The sequence below is a fragment of the Stegostoma tigrinum genome, chromosome 8, assembly GCF_030684315.1.
Source record: "Stegostoma tigrinum isolate sSteTig4 chromosome 8, sSteTig4.hap1, whole genome shotgun sequence".
Taxonomy (NCBI): Eukaryota; Metazoa; Chordata; class Chondrichthyes; order Orectolobiformes; family Stegostomatidae; genus Stegostoma; species Stegostoma tigrinum.
In genome coordinates this window covers 64,670,823-64,689,990 of record NC_081361.1, presented here as the reverse complement: position 1 = coordinate 64,689,990, position 19,168 = coordinate 64,670,823, and the positions used below count along the sequence as shown (strand labels likewise).

The 19,168-nt window shown below is 39.4% G+C and overlaps 1 protein-coding gene across 3 annotated transcripts; it reads left to right on the top strand.

Moving 5' to 3' along the window:
* The first annotated feature begins 69 nt into the window (after positions 1 to 69).
* On the top strand, positions 70 to 19,000 carry tmem53 (transmembrane protein 53). Of its 3 annotated transcripts, none has more exons than XM_048539840.2 (3): positions 70 to 206; positions 7,723 to 7,814; positions 16,058 to 19,000. In XM_048539840.2, the coding sequence occupies exons 1-3, from the start codon at positions 152 to 154 to the stop codon at positions 16,754 to 16,756; spliced, it is 846 nt and encodes a 281-aa protein (XP_048395797.2). In that variant the 5' UTR covers positions 70 to 151; the 3' UTR covers positions 16,757 to 19,000. The 3 variants fall into 3 exon arrangements, with proteins under 3 accessions (XP_048395797.2, XP_059503927.1, XP_048395798.1); XM_048539841.2 differs by lacking the exon at positions 70 to 206 and adding an exon at positions 236 to 450; XM_059647944.1 differs by lacking the exon at positions 7,723 to 7,814 and having other exon boundaries at positions 87 to 206.
* The last annotated feature ends 168 nt before the right edge of the window (positions 19,001 to 19,168 follow it).

Here is a 19,168-nt window from a genome sequence, read left to right as displayed (position 1 = left end):
CAAGCACCGGTGAAAGGGGCGGGGTTCAATTGAACTTCCGGTTTGACGTGTTACTAAGGAAGTGATCGACTCCACAAGAAAGCGTATTGATATTGGTTGTTTCTTGCGAAGGGTAATCTTCGATTTTAACGGAACGGGGACGCTTTAGAAGATGGGAGACAAGGACCTGGAATATACTGTTGTGTTTCCGGATCCCAATGATTTCGGTGAAGTTTGCTCGTCGTTCTGATTTGGTGATAGTTATGTTACGGCTATTTTTGTACTGATATGATCATGAGAAATGGAAACATTCAGCCCCTCGATCCTGCTCCGCCGTTCACTAGGATCGTGGTTGATCTGACATTTCTCAAGTCTACTGTCCTGCCATTTCCCTGTAACTCTCGATGGCCCTTCTGATGAAAAATTAATCTCTGTCAGCCTTAACTACTCTGTCCCCTACAGTTCTCTGTGGTAAGGAGCTTTTGGGAGAAGAAATGCTTCCTCATCTCAGTGTTAAATTTTTATTCTGAGATAATGCCCCCTGGTCCTTGCCTCTCCCATCATTGGCAGTATCCTCACAGTACATCCTCACAGTATTTACCCTGTCAAGCCCCTTAAGAATCTTATATGTTTCTTTGACATCACCTGTCATTCTTCTAAACTCCAATGAGTAGAGCCCCAACCTGTTTAATCTTTGTTCATAAGACAATCCCTCTTTATCTTAGTATCAGAGATAATGGGAACTGCAGATGCTGGAGAATCCAAGATAATAAAATGTGAGGCTGGATGAACACAGCAGGCCAAGCAGCATCTCAGGAGCATAAAAGCTGACATTTCGGGCCTAGACCCTTCATCGGTGAGGGTCCTGGAATAAATAGGGAGAGAGGGGGAGGTGGACCGAAGATGGAGAGAAAAGAAGATAGGTGGGGAGGTAGGGAGGGGATAGGTCAGTCCAGAGAAGATGGACAGGTCAAGGAGGTGGGATGAGGTTAGTAGGTAGATGCGGGTGCGGCTTGGGGTGGGAGGAAGGGATGGGTGAGAGGAAGAACCGGTTAGGGAGGCAGAGACAGGTTGGACTGCTTTTGGGATGCAGTGGGTGGAGGGGAAGAGCTGGGCCTCCTGTGGTGTGGTGCAGTGCAGTGGGGGGAGGGGATGAACTGGGCTGGTTTAGGGATGCGGTGGGGGAAGGGGAGATTTTGAAACTGGTGAACTCCACATTGATACCATTAGGCTGCAGGGTTCCCAGGCGGAATATGAGTTGCTGTTCCTGCAACCTTCGGGTGGCATCATTGTGGCACTGCAGGAGGCCCATGATGGATATGTCATCTAAAGAATGGGAGGGGGAGTGGAAATGGTTTGCGACTGGGAGGTGCAGTTGTTTGTTGCGAACTGAGTGGAGGTGTTCTGCAAAGCGGTCCCCAAGCCTCCGCTTGGTTTCCCCAATGTAGAGGAAGCCACACCGGGTACAGTGGATGCAGTATACCACACCAGCCCAGCTCTTCCCCTCCACCCACTGCATCCCAAAACCAGCCCAACCTGTCTCCGCCTCCCTAACCTGTTCTTCCTCTCACCGATCCCTTCCTCCCACCCCAAGCCGCACCCCGATCTACCTACTAACCTCATCCCACCTCCTTGACCTGTCTGTCTTCCCTGGACTGACCTATCCCCTCCCTACCTCCCCACCTATACTCTCTCCACCTATCTTCTTTTCTCTCCATCTTCGGTCCGCCTCCCCCTCTCCCTATTTATACCAGAACCCTCACCCCATCCCCCTCTCTGATGAAGGGTCTAGGCCCGAAACATCAGCTTTTGTGCTCCTGAGATGCTGCTTGGCCTGCTGTGTTCATCCAGCCTCACATTTTATTACCCTCTTTACCTTGGATTATCCTAGTGAAGTACTCTGAACAGTCTCTAGTGAAATAATCTCTCCTTAAATAAGGAGACCAAAACTGCTTTCAGTACTCCAGATATGGTCTCACCAGCACCTTGTACAGTTGCGGTAAGACTTCCCTCTTCTTGTATTTCAACTCCCTTGAAATAATGACCAATGTTCCATTGCCTCACCTGATTACCTGCTGCACCTGGGAGTTTTCTGTAGAAGCCTGGGTACACTCCTTGTGTGACTATCTCCAAAGATATAACAGTTTCTCAGGGTCACTCAGGCAAGTGACAGTCTTAATAGCAAGATATTATTTATTTAAACTATCCTTAAATCTGTAAATTGAATAGATTCCACAGACTAGACTGAACTTGGGAGGTTGATGCCTTTTTTTTAATGCATGTGCAATCCAGACTTTGGTTTGTTTGGTAATATTTATTTTTACTAAGTGAAGGGAAGGCAATGGCCTAGTTGTATTATTGCTGGACTGTTAATCCAGAGACCCAGGTAATGTTCTGGTGACCTGGGTTTGAATCCTGCCACAGCAGATGGTGGAATTTGAATTAAATAAATATCTGGAATTAAGAGGCTAACGATGACTGTGAACCCATTATTGAAAAACCCATCTGGTTTACTAATGTCCTTTCGGGAAGCAAACTGCATTCTTACCTGGTCTGGACTACGTGTGACTCCAGACCCACAGTAATGTGGTTGACTCATAACTGCCCTCTGGGCAATCAGAGATGGGCAATAAGTGCTAGCTTAGCCAGCAATGCCCTCAACCCCTGAATGAACAAGAAAACAAAAAAAAATTAGCTATGACATTGAGGTTATCCTCTAATATACAACTTAAAATCAGTTACAGAAATTGTAATGTGTAACTTCCTTGTTCACCGCTGAATTCATTTTCAAACATATTTTGTAAAGTGCATTTATAGCTTTCAAAGAAATACATCCAAATAGGAGGGCTTTATATTGGTGTTACTTTATTGATCTTTTACAATGCAGGGCTGTGTCTTGTCACATCAATTATTGCAGTCAAATGGAGAAAAAAAAATGACCACATATTTGAGAGTATTTATTTTAATTCATCTATTGGAACATGCTCAGACATCCCTTCAGGCAGTTATGACTTCAACCTGGACCTTCTGGCTCAGAGGTACCACTTTCCCACAAGTATATCTAATGTTCAACTGTTTTCATCATCCCACATTAAGCATTAACTGATTTTTAATCTCCTGTGCCAAAGTCACTGATTGCTTTAGGATCATTCTGGAAAGCAAAAAGGACTCCAGCTTCTTTTTGCACTAACAATTGTCTTTGTAAAACCCTCCATCTATGTTCCTTCTCCCTCCCCTCCAACAAGTGCCAAGAACTTATTCATTCTTTCTTTCTTTTTCAATGAATTTTTTTTACTGCCCCTGTCAAACTTCCCTTAATTGGAAGAAACAAAGAATTTGTAATTCTTTACAGCTTTATAGTGTCAAGAAAATTTCAGATTTCATTCATTCATTTGAAGTAGACACTTTTCCAGTTCTTTTTGATTTTGTTTTTACTTATGTAAATGTGTGGATGTTATCATGTACAAAAAGGCAGTTGGGAGCAGAAACTGTGGCTGATCATGAATGGTTCGTCTCAAAAACTCAACTAACAATGCAGCCTTTTTTCAGTATTATTTTGTCAGTTTAGAATAGTAAAATCCTAAATTAGAGCTTGAACTAATTCTGATTCAGAAGTGAGGGTGCTAACAACTGGGCAAAGCTGACAGACCAATCAACTACTTCGGTGTCTCAGGGATAATGGAGGTGTCATTCAAGGTTTCTGAAATTGATATGATAGAAAAATGCTGGAAATATACATGTATCATCTTTTTGGAGAGAGATCTAAGTTGACATTTCATTTTGAAGCATTTGCACTGTAGTTGATAAAAGTCAAATGTAACAGGTTTCAAACAGAGAAAGGAGGGAGAAGAAAAGAAAAGAACAATGCAGTCATTGGAAGAGTGCATGTGACATAAGGCAACTGTAGTTATAATCCAAAATCATCTGTTTCATCCACAGCCCCCTATCCAGTAAAGCTCAATGTCAGCCTGAGGAACAGCACCTCATTTTTTTTTAAATTAGACATTTTACTGCCTTTTTTTATTCAACATTGAATCCAACAGTTTCCAATCAAGGCTTCCACTTATTAATTGTTGGTTGAAAACAAATTGATTGTTTCTGCTTTGGTCATTATAAGTTAATCAATAATCAATTTTGTTTATTTTCTTTTATCTGGCACCATCATCCCTTATGTCATTTGATGTCTCCTGCCTGGGGAGGTGTTAGCCTAGTGGTACTCTCATCAAGACTTTTGATCCAGAAACTTAGCTAATGTTCTGGGAACCCGGGTTTGAATCCCGCCATGACAAATGGTGGAATTTGAATTCAATAATTGTCTGGAATTAAGAATCAAATAATGACCATGAAACCACTGCTGATCTGGATCACTGATATTCTTCAGGGAGGGAGCTCACATGTGACTCCAGACCCATGGCAGCACCCTCTGCCCTCTAAAATGACTAGCAAGCTACAGAGTTGTATCACTTCCTGCAGTGTCCAACAAAGAATTGAAACCAGACAGACCACCTAGCATCAACTGAGGCACTGGAAACGTCTTGCAAAGTCCTCCTTACTAACTTCTGGATGTTAGTACCAAAACTGGGAGAGCTATCTCTCCAACAAGTCAAGCAGTAGCCTGAGCTGTTCATACTCATGGAATTATACTTTATAGACAATATCTCAGACACCACCACCACCACCATCCCTTGATACGTCCAGTCCCACTGGCAGGACATACCAAACAGAAGTGGCAGTACTGTTGGGAGGGAGTTGCCCTCTGAGTCCTCCACGTAGATTCTGCAACCCATGAAGTCTCTCTGGCATCAGTTTAAACATGGGCAAGGAAGATTCCTGCTGATGACCAGTAATGCTTGCCACTGGCCTTACAGAAAACTAATCACAATGATTTGTTGTTTTCCATGGTTATGATTTTACATTAGTTTGATCTGTTGCCACTCCGCAGGAATCTGGGCACAGTGATGTCATCAAACAGGTTAAACTGCTTATACTTTGAAGAATTCTCATAGACTGCAGACTGGAACATAAAATTCACTGATTATCCATTGTGATTAATTAAATCTTTGAAAGAGTGAAGTAAGTGATAGGAATATACGTATGGGATTAAAGTGGAAACTGAACCATCCCAAAACCCCAAATATATCAATAGCGTGTAGAATTTTTGAAATTTGAAATTCCACAAATAGAAAATAAGTATTTCATGACCAGTGAAGTTTTGAGCTGTAATAGTTACCTTAATCTGTTGTTTGAAATCTGATTATACCTCGTTCACCAATAGTCTTTTCAAGGGTTTTTGCAGTGAGTTCAGTGGCTTGAAAGGAAACATTCTCATTATTTGTCAACTCTACCTGTTTGTAGTCTGTTGAACTTTGCATCCTTTTGAAAAGGTTTAGAATCGGTCACAACAACTTCTGGATTTCCACAAAAGAGGTTCTGCTATCATGTGATTGTTGTATTCCTGCACAAAGAAATAACGGGGCCTATGGGAAAAGTGGGGTTAGGGGCAGACCACCAAAAAATATCAGCCAAATTCACTCAAACCCACTCAAAAGCAAAACAGAAAGGATAGTACAGATTGAATAATTTTTAATTCATAACTAATAATGAAATAAAAGTTAAATTTAACACTGTCTTGATAAAATGCCAAGATGACTTGATGGGTAAGGAGGTTTTGAGGTTAGTCTGTTAAGAGGTGCTGAGGGTTGTCTTCATTGTCATTGTCGTCATCATCACCTTCAGGTGCAGTTGTGGTTGCAGGGTTAGGACAAAAAATAGTTAATCCAGAAGTGGGTGGCTACGATTCATTGTGTTTTGACTGTTTCTAGGGGATTGGCTTAAAAATAGACAGCTGGTATTTGGTGCTTTGCCCTTTTTCTTCTTTGAAGATGATGTTGATAGGGTGCCAAATAAGATCTTATTCCACGAACTGCAACTCTGCAGCGTTCTGCATTGTAATTGTTGTGCTCTAAGAGCTGCAACTGCCTCTCATTTTCCCTCAAGATAGAAGATAGGAAGTGGAAAGCGCTCATGGTGCTGCATCCTGGACTACTTCCTCTTCATCTCCAGCTTCCACTTCCCCCAAGCGACAAGTTGTAGATCAGCTTTCGAGAGGTCTTCACAGTGGGACTCAATCAGCTCTCCAAATCTTCTCTCTCTCTTCAAATCCAACGTGCTTTGCAAGACCAACGCAATGTTGTTTGATTCTTGGGAACTCCTCGGACAGATTAAAGCCTTTTAAAACCTTAAAAAATCTGGGAGAAGCTTCTGCCAAACTGCATGCAAGCAGTCCTTACTGACATCACCCCAGGCGTCTATGATTAATGTCAGTTACATTCTTCATGTTAAACCTCTTCCAAAATTGAAGAACACTGCCATTATCCCACTCAGTGGTTGCAAACAGCTGCTTAAATGTGCACCTTAAATAATAAGGTCTAAAAACAGCTATTGCACCCTGGTCTATGGGTTGAAGAAGAGAGGTTGGGTAGAAATAGCACTTTGCTTTCAGAAAGCTCACCAATGATGGGAGGATGGCTTGGCACATTATTGAGGATGAGGAGAAGCTTGAAATCCAATTTTTTTTTTCTGCAATACTTTCTAAAGTCACCTTCCAAAACATCAACTATAAGGCCAGAAAAAAAATTGCCCTGTCATCTAACCTCTTTGACTTAAAGTAGACACCTAGAGTAGACTTAAGGTAACCTTTCGGGGCTCACGGTTTGGCAGAGTGGGACACCACCACAGGGTTAAGCTTTAAGTTTCCACTGGCATTGGCACCCAGCCAGAGTCAAATGATCCTTTGCCGCTTTAAAGTCTGGCGCATGTGCTTCATTCATAGAAATGTAGGTTCTTGATGACATTCCCTTCCAGGATAAACTTGTCTGATCCAAATTGAAAAATTGATCTAAGCTGAAGCTTTCTTCGAGTTATAGCCAACGCAAGTTCACATTTTAGAAATAGCATTCCCCATTCATCAGTTGCATTATAGCCAATTTGTGTTGCCTCTGCAGTTGTACCAGTTTCAGAGAAATAATAACGTTATGTGGTGACAGCTATTCCACCAGTGCTGGGTCAAAATTCTGAACCATTTCTCCCACTGATCTACTGAGTTTCAGTCCTTTTGTTTTGTAATTCTGATTTCTAGCTCTGCAATATTTTGCATTTCTGTTTCTCATTATTTGTGTTCAGTTACCTTTGAATATTTGGCAATATGTCAAATCTTTAATTTGACTCCACTTAATTTAACTTATTTAATTAATTTAAATTCTTGTGAAATATTTTGGATGGACCAACCTGCAAATTTTGTAAGTATTGTATCTTTATGTAACACATCAGTTCTTGACTTGTTCCTCCAGTTCCCACCAGCTTTCTTTAAATGGACCATTAGTGAAAAGAGAATTTGGTTGAGCTATGTTGTCTTCATAGTCAAATTGTTTTCAACCACTACGGTCTTGACTCTCAATTCAATTCTTGTATAAATTCCACCTCCTCATATTAATTCAGACTCTTACATTTATTCTGCTTTCCACTTAAGTGACGTGATATTTGAATAATAGAAATAAGAGGAAAATATAAACAATGTATTGTCCTTTGATACTTTGTTGATTGTAATTGTTTGCAATGTACGTACTTTTAACAAAATCTGTCTTCTCATGGGAATCGGCATAGAAATTATACTTGTAACTTTGTGCAAGCATTGATGTCAGGTGCACTGCTATATTGTATAATGTAACATTTTGTATAATTTAGGCTTTAAGGAAGACCCTGTGGTAATTCTGTTGGGCTGGGGAGGCTGTCAAGACAAGCACTTATCAAAATACAGCTATATGTACAAAAATCAGGTTGGTATTAAAGAAAATGACTTCTTTTTAATTTTAGAACTTTAGTCATCCAAAAATCACTGATTTAATTGTGATTATTGCAGTGCTATTTACAGTCACACATTTCAATTCGTGTGCATGTCTGTAAATTTAAAAAGCTGCAAAAATAGTCTCTAAAGGCAAGAGAGGCAGATTTTGCTTTCTGGTAAACTCAAGTTGGCAAACAAATAGAACACACAAAAACATTAGCAGGTCAGGTAGGATCAATGGAGAATTGAAATTAACAGCAACATTTTCAGGTTGTTGATCATTTTGTTCTGGCACTATTGAGTGAACCTGTAGCCTAAATACAAAATTGAAGAAGAATGTTGTAAGCAATAAATTTCCCTTTAATAGTTCCTGATTGTAATTGTTCTGGAAGAATTGATTTTGAATCTTTGTTTCTCCATCGTCCACCCTGACAGGTAGATGTTTTCCAATATTTTGAAATTTGAAAGAAAATCAGAAAATTTGCAGCATTTTGCTCTCTTTTCCACTTTTGACATTTTGAAAGTGCAAGCAAGTAGTGAAAAGATAACAACAATTGAATTTACCTTTGTTAGTCCAATAGGCATGTCCCACAGAAGTCTGTGTAACTGGTTTCTGCATTTGATTCACAATTATTAGAAACAACTTAGGGGCACATTCTGTTATTGTAAGTGTTATGATCCCAGCTGATATTATGACTGGGCAAGTCAGACTCCAATTTGAAATTTGAATGGGTGGATTAAATTTTGTTTTGCTTTTTTTAAATTAGGTGGTCTTCTGCTGAAAGGCGAGCATACAACGCTGCAGATTTCATCTTTAACAATGAAACAGAAATTTATTACGGAAATGAAAAGATTGAATAAAATAAACCAAGCTATTTTTATATGTAACTCAATTTGAAAGACTTCAAACCTGTCAAAATACAATCCCATCTATCTCAACAACACCACTTTACAATACTTAAATGCCAGAGAGAGCTTCTCTAACACATCTACAGATTAAATTTAACTTTTTAACCTTTTTTCCAATTCCCAATCTTGAATATTTGGTGGGCTCTTCTTTGATAAGTCAACAGCTAAACTTAAATTTTCTAAGATTGTGAACTCACCAGCAAAAACTTTCCAAACTGTGGCTTTTTCCCCTAACCAAGAAGAGTCTTCCTTTTAAAAGGAAGTTTGCTAATGTTCCCCAGTATTTACTTTGTCCACTTGTAAAATTCTCCCTATCAATCAAATTCTCATTGTCACCCCAGGATTTCCCTCTCTCATACAGGTTTAAAAATCAAACCATGGCACAAAAAATATTGCCAAGTTAACCACTAAACTCCTTTATAACAGACCGAAACCCTCTTGACGCTAGTTCAAATTCCGAACTCTTCAAATAGATTAACATGTTTATAAATCTGACATTTTCATCACATCCAAAAAAAAAGTCCATAGAACTATGGAATAATACAACACAGAAGAAGGACATTCAGCCTATTATGTCTGTTCCAGCTTTTTGAAACAACTATCCAATTACTCCCACATTAGTGCTGTTCTATAGCTGTGCAAAATTTTTCTTTTCAACCGAAGTAGAGTCACGTGGACAGGATAGTGAAGGTGGTGTTTGGCACGCTTCCCTTTATTGGTCAGTGCACTGAGTATAGGAGTTGGGAGGTCGTGTTGCAGCTGTACAGGACATTGTTTTGGCCACTTGTGTAGCATTGTGTGCAATTATGGTCATCCTGCTATAGGAAGGATGTTGTGAAACTAGTAATGGTTCAGAAAAGTTTACAAGGATACTGTTGGATGGTTTGAGCTATAGGGAGAGGCTGAATAAGCTGAGGCTAATTTCCCTGCAGCGTCGGAGGTCACCCTGAGGCTAACAGATTTATAAAATCATCAGGGGCATGGATAAGTTAAATGGGCAGGGTCTTTTCTCTAGGTGGGGGAGTCCAAATCTAGAGGGCATAGGTTTAAGGCAAGAGGGGGGAAGATATAAAAGGGCCCTAAAGGGCAACTTTTTCAAGAAGAAGATGGTGTGTATATGGAACAAAAACCGAATTTGCTGGAAAAGCTCAGCAGGTCCAGCTGATTCTATGAAGAAAAAAATCAGTTGACGTTTCAGGTCCGGTGACCCTTGCTCAGAACTCCTTGTGGTCCATGATGCCTGAAAGGAAAAGAAAAATGTTTCTTGTTAGCATGGCGAATGAGCCGGAGGATGGAGTAAGACTGAAGTGATGCAGCCCTGAGCCAACGTGTTGCCATGCTGTGGAAGAAAAAGGTCGAGAGTGTGCATGTGACATTGCATGGCACTGAGTTTGGATCTCAGGATGTGACGAGAGCAGCTGTCTGTGGAACATTAAACATCACGGAGATATCTGTGACCGTGGGAGAATTCAAAACATGAGGGATGAAACTTCAGTTGGAATCCACATGGGGTGAGTCTCAACTGGAGGCAGTCACTGAGGAATGTGATACGGCTGTGGAAACAAGTTTTAGCAAATGCTTGGTCCAACACCAGGAGTGACACTGAAATTAATGTCGGTGGACAAGAAGAAAGATTGGAATTGAAATCCCGTCGGAGGGAGCAGCAGAACTTCTTCAAGGTGGACATAGCTAAAGGAGATGTGGCAGTGAGTTAAATACTAAATAAAAGCAAAAGAACTTGGGCGGCACAATGGCTCAGTGGTTAGCACTGCTGCCTCGCAGCCTAGGGACATGGCCTCAATTCCACCCTCAGGTGACTATTTGTGTTGAGTTTGCATGTTCTCCCATGTCTGTCGGTTTGTTCTGGCTCTGATTTCTTTCCACAGTCCAAAGATGTGTGGAGTAGTTAGATTGGGCAAGTCAGCATGGCCATAGTGTTCAGGGATTAGATTCCCTACAGTGTGGAAACACGCTCTTCGTCCCAACAAGTCCACACCGTCTCTTGCAACATCCCCCTATAGCCCACACACCCCTGAACACTACGGGCAATTTAGCATGGCCGATCCACCTAGCCTGCACATCTTTGGACTGTGGGAGGAAACCAGAGTACACGGAGGAAACCCACGCAGACACAGGGAGAATGTGCAGACTCCACACAGACAGTTGCCCGAGGCTGGAATCGAACCCGGGTCCCTGGCGCTGAGGCTGTAGTGCTAACCACTGAGCCACTGTGCTGCCCCAAGATGTTTAAGTTAAGTGGGTTAGGCATGGAAATGCAAGGGTAGGAGAATGCGTCTGGATGGGAAGCTGTTCGGAGGGGTGGTGTGGACTTGTTGGTCCCAATGGCCTGTTTCCACTCTCTGGGAATTCTGATTCCATCAACTGTGGATGCTGTAAATCAGGAACAAAAACGCAAGTTGCTGGAAAAGCTCAGCAGGTCTGGTAGCATCTGTAATGGAAAATGTCAGAGTTAACACTTCAGGTCCAGTGACCCTTCCTCAGATATTTCACAGGAAATTAAAGTGAGGGAAGTGATTTATGGAAAAAAAAGGACATCGGCAAGAAGGGGCCAAGGGGAAGAAAAGGGGAATTAGATGTAAAGGTCTTGTGGTGAAATGTATATACAGGGAATTCAGATTGAGGCCTGACCAACATTATCTGCTTATAAATAGAAAAGCTTTCTCCTCACTTCATGTGCTTTTTTCCAGATGGATCAAGATGTATTACACTGAATATAATGTAAATTAACCTGCTCTCAAAGCACTGATGTAAAACTTCACGAGGTCAACACTAATTCAGTGAAACAAACCTTGTGCATTTAGTGAAAATAGTCCTTTATAAAGTAGTCGTCCTCTGTGAACCTCCAGTACTGGGAAAGATCTCTGTTGTATGTTGAATTCTTGATACTTTTGAGTAGGTATTCAATTGCTGGTAGTTGAATAAGAGTGTAAGCAGTACATATCTAAATTTTTGATGATTCCTGCACACAGATCTATTATACCTGCTATCACTAATTTGTTGAAAGCTGCATTTGCACATTTCATCAAGTAATTTTCAAAATGTCATACTGAACTTCAAATAGCCTTGGAAAACCCAGATCAATGAAGACATTGGCCAAATGAAATCTGCAAGATAATGCTTTTTTATATCCTAGTTTGGTCTTTCCAAGAAGTTTTGATTTTTGTTTTTTGTCTATTGATGTGTTCTCGTCTTTAAAAAAAGGCCTTGAATTTTTTCGTTGCCACTAGTCTGTCTTGTATTATTCTGCATCGTGCATTTTGTTCTAAAAATTATTTCACTTGTGTGGATGTTGCAAAAACTTAAAAAAGGATCAAAGAGTTATACATATAATGCATTTTTTATTCTGCTAATAAAGTGGAGAAGTGAATATTTTTAAGAGAACAAATATCTACTTAAGGTACAGAAGCTCAGTTTAGAGAGAATGAAGTTGTTTGTTGAAAACGATGCAGAATAGCTTCAGTCAGTTTAATCACTTCTGTACAGTTGCCGGGGAACCCAAATGAAATATCTATCTTTAAAGTACAATTTATTATTAAGCTTGTTTGTTTGTTTGTTTCAGGTATTTTCTGCTATTCATAGAATCCCTACACTATGGAAGCAGGCCATTTGGCCCATCAAATCCATACCAACCCTCCTGAAGAGTATCTTACCCAGACCCCTGCATTTCCTATGGCTAATCCACTTAGCCTGCACATCCCTGAACACTACTTGGCAATTTTGTATTGCCAGTCCATTTAACATGAACACGTTTGGTCTGTGGGAGGAAACCAGAGCACCTGGAGAAACCCATGCTGACGGGGTGTTTGTGCCAACTCCACACATACAGGTGCCTGAGGCTGGAACTGAACCTGAGACCCTGGTGCTGTGAGGCAGCAGTGCTAACTGTTGAGCCACCGTGCCACACTTATTTTGTTTTCAGAAGAAATTCTTAATCATCAATTTTATTTTATATTGTTAAAAGAAATATTTGACTATAATTTGTGGTTGAGAGTTATGACAAGAAGTTTGTGCACACATATTGCTTTTATTAATGCACTTCTCTTTTCAAATTTGGTCTGCCTTGCATAGTCCTTCAGCGCAAGTGATGGTCATTATCTTTTAAATTTGTTTGTTTTTGTCCAATGTCTAATTATATAGTTACCAAGAGGGACAATAGCTGGGGCTCCTTTGTAAGCGCGATTGGATATAAATGTCATGTCTCTTTTTACCAAATTAGATGGTGATAATTGCCTAGTTGAAAATGTAGGTGTTGATCAACTGAGCAGTGTAGCGATAGATAAAGAAGAGGTTGTAAAAGGACTGGCACTGCTCCAGGTAGACAAGTCATCAGGCCTGGATTGTTAAGAGAGGAAGGGAAGCAAGTTGTGGAGCTATTGACCAAAATTTTCCTCTGAACACACAATTAGTCCCTGGAGACTGAAGGATTGCAACTGTGACGCTGTTGTTTTAAGAAAGTAAAAGGATAGTCGAGGAAACTACAAACTTGTCAGCTTGACATCAATAGTGGGAAAACTAATGGAGACCATAATACTGAATAAGATGAGAATACGCTTGGAGAAAAATAATTTAGACAATAAGATAAAATACGATAATCAAGACAGATTGTGTCTGACAAATTTAATTGGATTCTTTGTTGAGGTAACAGAGGCAATGGATGAGGGAAGTGCCATGGATATCGTGTAATTGGACTTTCAGACAGCATTTTGAAATGGTGTCACATGACAGGTGGTGTCTAGCAAATTACAAATGTTTGGGATTGTTGCGACCTTGGCAGCATGGATTAGAAGTGACTAAAAGATAGAAAACAGAGGGTATGGATATGTGTACCCTTCTCAGACCTGCAGTGAAAGTGGTGTCCCCAGAGATTGGTGTTTGGAAACTTACTTTTCCTGATTTTTATATATAACATTTGGAGATAGTTATTGAGGGCAAAATCTCTAAATTTGCAGATGATACTAAACTAGGGAGAATAACGAATTATGAGGATGATGTCGAACAACTTCAGAGAAACATTGACAAGTTGGCCAAATGGGCAGACATCTGGCAGATGAATTTCAATACAGAGAAATGAGAGGTAATGTATTTTAGTAGAAGAGAGATGGAGAGATAATACAGGGTGAATTGTGGGGAGAAAAGGAGTAGAGGGACCTCTGGATTTGCATGGATAGTTCTCTGAAAGTGGCCAAACAAGTTGAAACATTTATTAAGAAGGCTTTTGAATCCTTGGGTTTATAAATAGAAGCACAGAATATAAAAAGAAGGAAGTGATGCTACATCTCTACAAATCATTGGACAGACCACATTTGGCGTATTTTGTTCAGTTCTGCACTCCATATTTAAGGAAAGATGTTAAGGAGTGTAAAAGAGACTTACTAGAATTATACCAGGATTGAAGGAGTTTATATGCAAGGAAAGATCAGAGAAATTGACCTTATTATTCCTGGAGTAGGTGATGATGTTATAACCAATTTTGACAAGGGAAATGAGAATATTCTGTTTCTACTTGTTGGCACGTCAGTACTAATGGTCACAGTTTCAAAATTGTCAGCAAGAGATCAAGGGGTAAAATGAAGAGAAACCTCATTACTCAGAGAATCCTAGAATCATGCAGCATGGAAACAGACCCTCAGTCCAACCAGTCCGTGCCAACACAACCCCAAATTAAACTAGACCCAGCTATCTGCTCTTGGCCCATATCCCTCTCAACCTTTCCTATTCATGTACATAGCTAAATGTCTTTTAAACATTGTAATTGTACCCACATCAACCAGTTCCTCAGGAAGTTTGTTCCACTCGTAAACCACTTCTGTGTAAAAGAAATTTGCCCCTCATGTATGTCTCCTCTCACCTTTTAAAATGTGCCCCCCCCCCGCAAGTCTTGAAAGTTGTTAGAATTTGGAATGCGCTGCCTGAGAGTATGGTGAAGCCAGATTCCTTAGCAGGTTTCAAAGGAAATCTGAATATATATTTTGACAGTGATCAATTAAGGGGGCTATGGAGAAAGTCTATTGGTATTATCACTGAATGGTTAACCCAGAGACCCAGATAACGTTCTGGGGACCTGGGTTCAAATCTTGCCATGGCAGATGGTGGAATCTGAACTGAATAAATATCTGGAATTAGGAGTCTAATGATGACCATGAATCCATTGTCGATTGTTGGAAAAACCCATCTGGTTCACTAATGTCCTTTAGGGAAGGAAACTGCCGTCCTTACCTGGTCTGGACGACATGTGACTCCAGATGCACTGCAATATGACTGACTCTTAACCACCCTCTGGGCAATTAGGGATAGGCAATAACTGCTGCTAAGCCAGTGATGCCCTCATCCTGTGAATGAATAGACAGGATAAAAAGACTGGAGAATGGGCCTAGGTGGGTATCTCTTTTGGGAGGCAGGACAGACATGTTTTTTCTCAACAGAAAATAATTCTATGATTCTAATTTCCTTGGGGGCTCTCTTGAGTATCATACCTTTGGATGATGGGTATAAAATTTCAAAGATAATATATTGATCATTCGGTGAGGAATTTTTTTGATGCATGTCTTTCATGTGGGCTTTTGCTAGGATTTCTCTAAAATGTCTGCTTACAGAAAGATTAATGAGGCATATCATGATGCAGTTTAATTAAGCTACTTTATTTTGAAGGCAGTAAGTAAATTTACAGGCTGTCAATGAAGGCAACCATTCCTCCCAGTGAATTGTAGTTATCTCCTTTTGAAGTGTAATAAGCCACACATCTTATCCCTGTATTGGTTGTCTTGCTTATCTTAGCATTACCTTTCCTTCAAAACAAGATCTTACTGTAGATAACTGAACTTCTGCATCTCTGTTACCTATTCCAGACTTAAACCTTGTTTCTTGCTATGGTCTTCTGTACAGGGTGTCAGTCTATTGTCATATTAAATTGGAGGGCTGTCCCTAAGCTCCATTATCCACCAAAGATTGGCCAATAAGATTTGTTAATTAAACCAACCAGTACCTCTTCCAAGAATGTATTGTTAATTATTGGTACGCACAAACAGAACTATTCCCACAATAATAAATATGATGATTTTGTTTGGCTACCTATCCATGAGACAATTAGTCACCAAGTAGTGGAGGGTCACAAGAAGATAGCTGGTTGCTTAGCAAATTAAACCTCCCAAGTTCCACTCCATGTTCTGCAAACTTAACTTCCACTTGAAAATTTCAGTTATCACAGCATTCACCGTTCTCTTACTCGCTTAAAGAACATGATCATCGTGAAATCAAGTATGTTGTTTGTATATTGTATTAAAATGGTATTTTCTTTTCTTGTTGCAGGGTTGTATAGTTCTCAGATATATTGCTCCATGGCAGCAGATATTTTTCACTGGAATCTTCAGCAGAAATCTCCATTGCACAGCGAGAAAACTATTAAATCTTTTGTTTGACATTGGCATAGAAGGGCATCCAATCTTGTTCCATGTTTTCAGTAATGCTGGAAGCATGCTGTACCGCCACATAGTTGAACTCCAGTGTAACAAAACTGAAATTTATTTCACTAAGTTAAGAGTAGTTGGCACGATTTTTGATAGTGCACCTGGAAACCGAAACCTCCAGGGTAGTATCCGTGCACTCAAGACTGTCTTGGGTTCTTCAACCAATGTTATTATAAAGTGTATTGCAATTCCTGCATTTGTTTTGATTGTAGTACTTAAAGTTCTACTTTACCCAGTAACACAATTTGTCTCCCTATCATTCTATGATGCATTGAAGGTGGACCCATCAAGGTGGCCTCAACTTTTCTTGTATTCAAAAGCAGATAAAATTATTTATTATAAGGATGTGGAGTCAATGATCAAAATTAGAAAAATGCAGAATATTCAGGTGCAATCTATGGATTTCAAAACATCACAGCATGTTAACCACTTCAGAGAATTCCCTGATGAGTATTCTAACAAGTGCATAAATTTCCTCAAAGAATGCATTCGGAAAACAGCTTTATTTAGATTATTTGACAAAAAAAATGTAATGCAATGACCAACTTGAAGTCCAAGGTGGCAGTTTTAACATAACATTTTTAGAAAGAAGGATATCAGCCAGTACTGCCCTGTTTGTTGTTGAATGAGTCCTACCAGAAAGTGCACACCCAAGTTTTGGGTGACCAGTGGCATTAAGCTTAATTATATGATACCCTTCATATCTGAATAACCTGTTAGTGATTGTTCTCATATGCGAAATGGCAACTTCAGTGAAATCTGAAGGTTGATGACACCCAACATTTTAGCACCTTCAATGTCAGGAATTAGGAAGTTTTTAAAATTTTCAAGTATCTCAGGATGTGTTGATATGCCTTTTATTTAAAAATGTTTGTGATAATTTTTGGAGATTTTGCACAAAAATGTTGGAAAACTAGCAATAGTCACAATGCCAGGTCCAACAGCCAAACTATATTTGTAATTTATGTTCTGGTAATGTAAGATCAATCAATCATTATCTCTAAATTATTTGTATAATAGAAGTAAACACAACATATTTAGTACTTTTGTATGACAAAAATGTATTAACAGAGCAATATTATTTTGTATAGTTTACAGAATTGGAAGAATGTTCAAATTAATTTTCTGGGCAAGAGCCAGAACTTATAATTCCATTTCTAATTTTCCTGGGAAGGCGATGGTGGTTTTCCTAAACTGTTGCAATTCTTGTGGTTTAGCTTCTTGACAGTGCTATAAGGCAGGGAGTTCCAGAGTTTTGACTGGTCTACAGTGAAAGACTTTAAATATTTTTATTCCTTGTGACATTCCTTAAAATATACCTCTTTGGTTGTGCTTTTTGTCACCTGTCCTAAAATCTCTATCAAACTTGGTACTGAACTACATATTGCTGTCAAAAGCCTTGGTTCATTTTAGTGTGAAATATATATTTTTAAGTGTAAATTATCAATGTTTTGCTTCTGGATAATTTGGCTGAAAACATGTTGCCCAGAACTTGGCACCACCATAGCCATGCAAGTAAACTTTATAAGCCTCTCCATCCTATATATTAAAGTCTTGCACTGGATCTTTATTTTGGTTCCTGAGTTAACCTTTTGTCTGCAGCTTTTAGAAAGTAATTCTTAAAAAGTATGCTCAAAGTTTTTAGGTTTTATTTGTAGTGATTTTTTTAAAACCATTTTGAACTGCTACTGGTGTCAACTTTTGGCATTGAAATTGGATTTATTATCTTAGTGTCTTATCTGCACGTATGTGGCATGTTCCCATTCTGGCCTCCGTGCATATTTCTAATGTTAATGAGAATTTGCAAGTTTGGCAGTGTTCACATATGATCTTTGTCTGAATTTTTCTCTACTGCAAGCCACAACACAGGTTGGTTTCAGCTTCAGCATCTTTCATCCTATCATTCAAGGAATGGATCCAATGAATTCTTGAGTACTTGTGATGCAATCTTTATAATAATGAAGTAAGAAAAATCCTCTATCTTTTTGGATTTACTGTGACTTGAAGATGAATTTGATAGGTCTTTCATGTTTCCTTTTTTTTGTCAAACTTAAATCCCTCTCTCTGTCTTGCATTGCCTCCCTGAGGAAAGGAGGAGGAAAATGATACAGTGATAGTGTCACTGAACGAGTATTCCAGAAGCCCAGATTAATGTCCAAGGAGCAAGGATTCAAATTCCACCTCCAACAGATATTGGAATTTAAATGCAATTAATAAAATAAATTATATTAGATGTGAAATGCTAATTGTCTCTACATGGGTGGTGTCAGAGCTGCTGTGTTTCTGTTTTTAATCCTATGAAACTATCATTTTTCCTATATCCTTCAGGGAAGGAAATCTGCCATCCTTACCTTGTCTGGTCTACATGTGACTCCAGTTCCACAGCAATCTGGTTCTTAACTGCTGTCTGTTCCGTTGAAGGATAATTAGGGATGGGCAACAGATACTGTCTTTGCCAATAACACCCACATTTCATCAAAAAATACATTTTTGAAACATTGCTGAATTTTAAAGCAGAAATATCTGACTCTGGTCAGTTTGCTTCAAATGTTCACTGATAAATTAATTATTTTCTCTTTTTGGTAATTCAAATTGTTCCTGGCCGAAAAAAAGGGCCATGAAAAGAATCTGTGATTACTGGGTAGGTGGCATTGAGGCTATAACTTGATCTGTGTGATCTTACTGAGTCCTGGGCAGATTAAAGGGTTTAAATGGCCAACTCCTGCTTTTAATTCATATGTTCATAAACAAATGACAAGGTCACGGTGTATATCAATGCATTTGCCTCAACTTTTAAGATATCCATTAAAGTTTTTTTTAATGTAATAACAGTCTCTAATGTCAGGAGTGTTTTACTGGTAATTTCTTCTGCTTTTCTCTGTGAATAAAATTGTTCCTGTCTACAGTAAAGGTTGCAGCACAGAAACAGACTCTTCAGTCCAACTCATCCAGG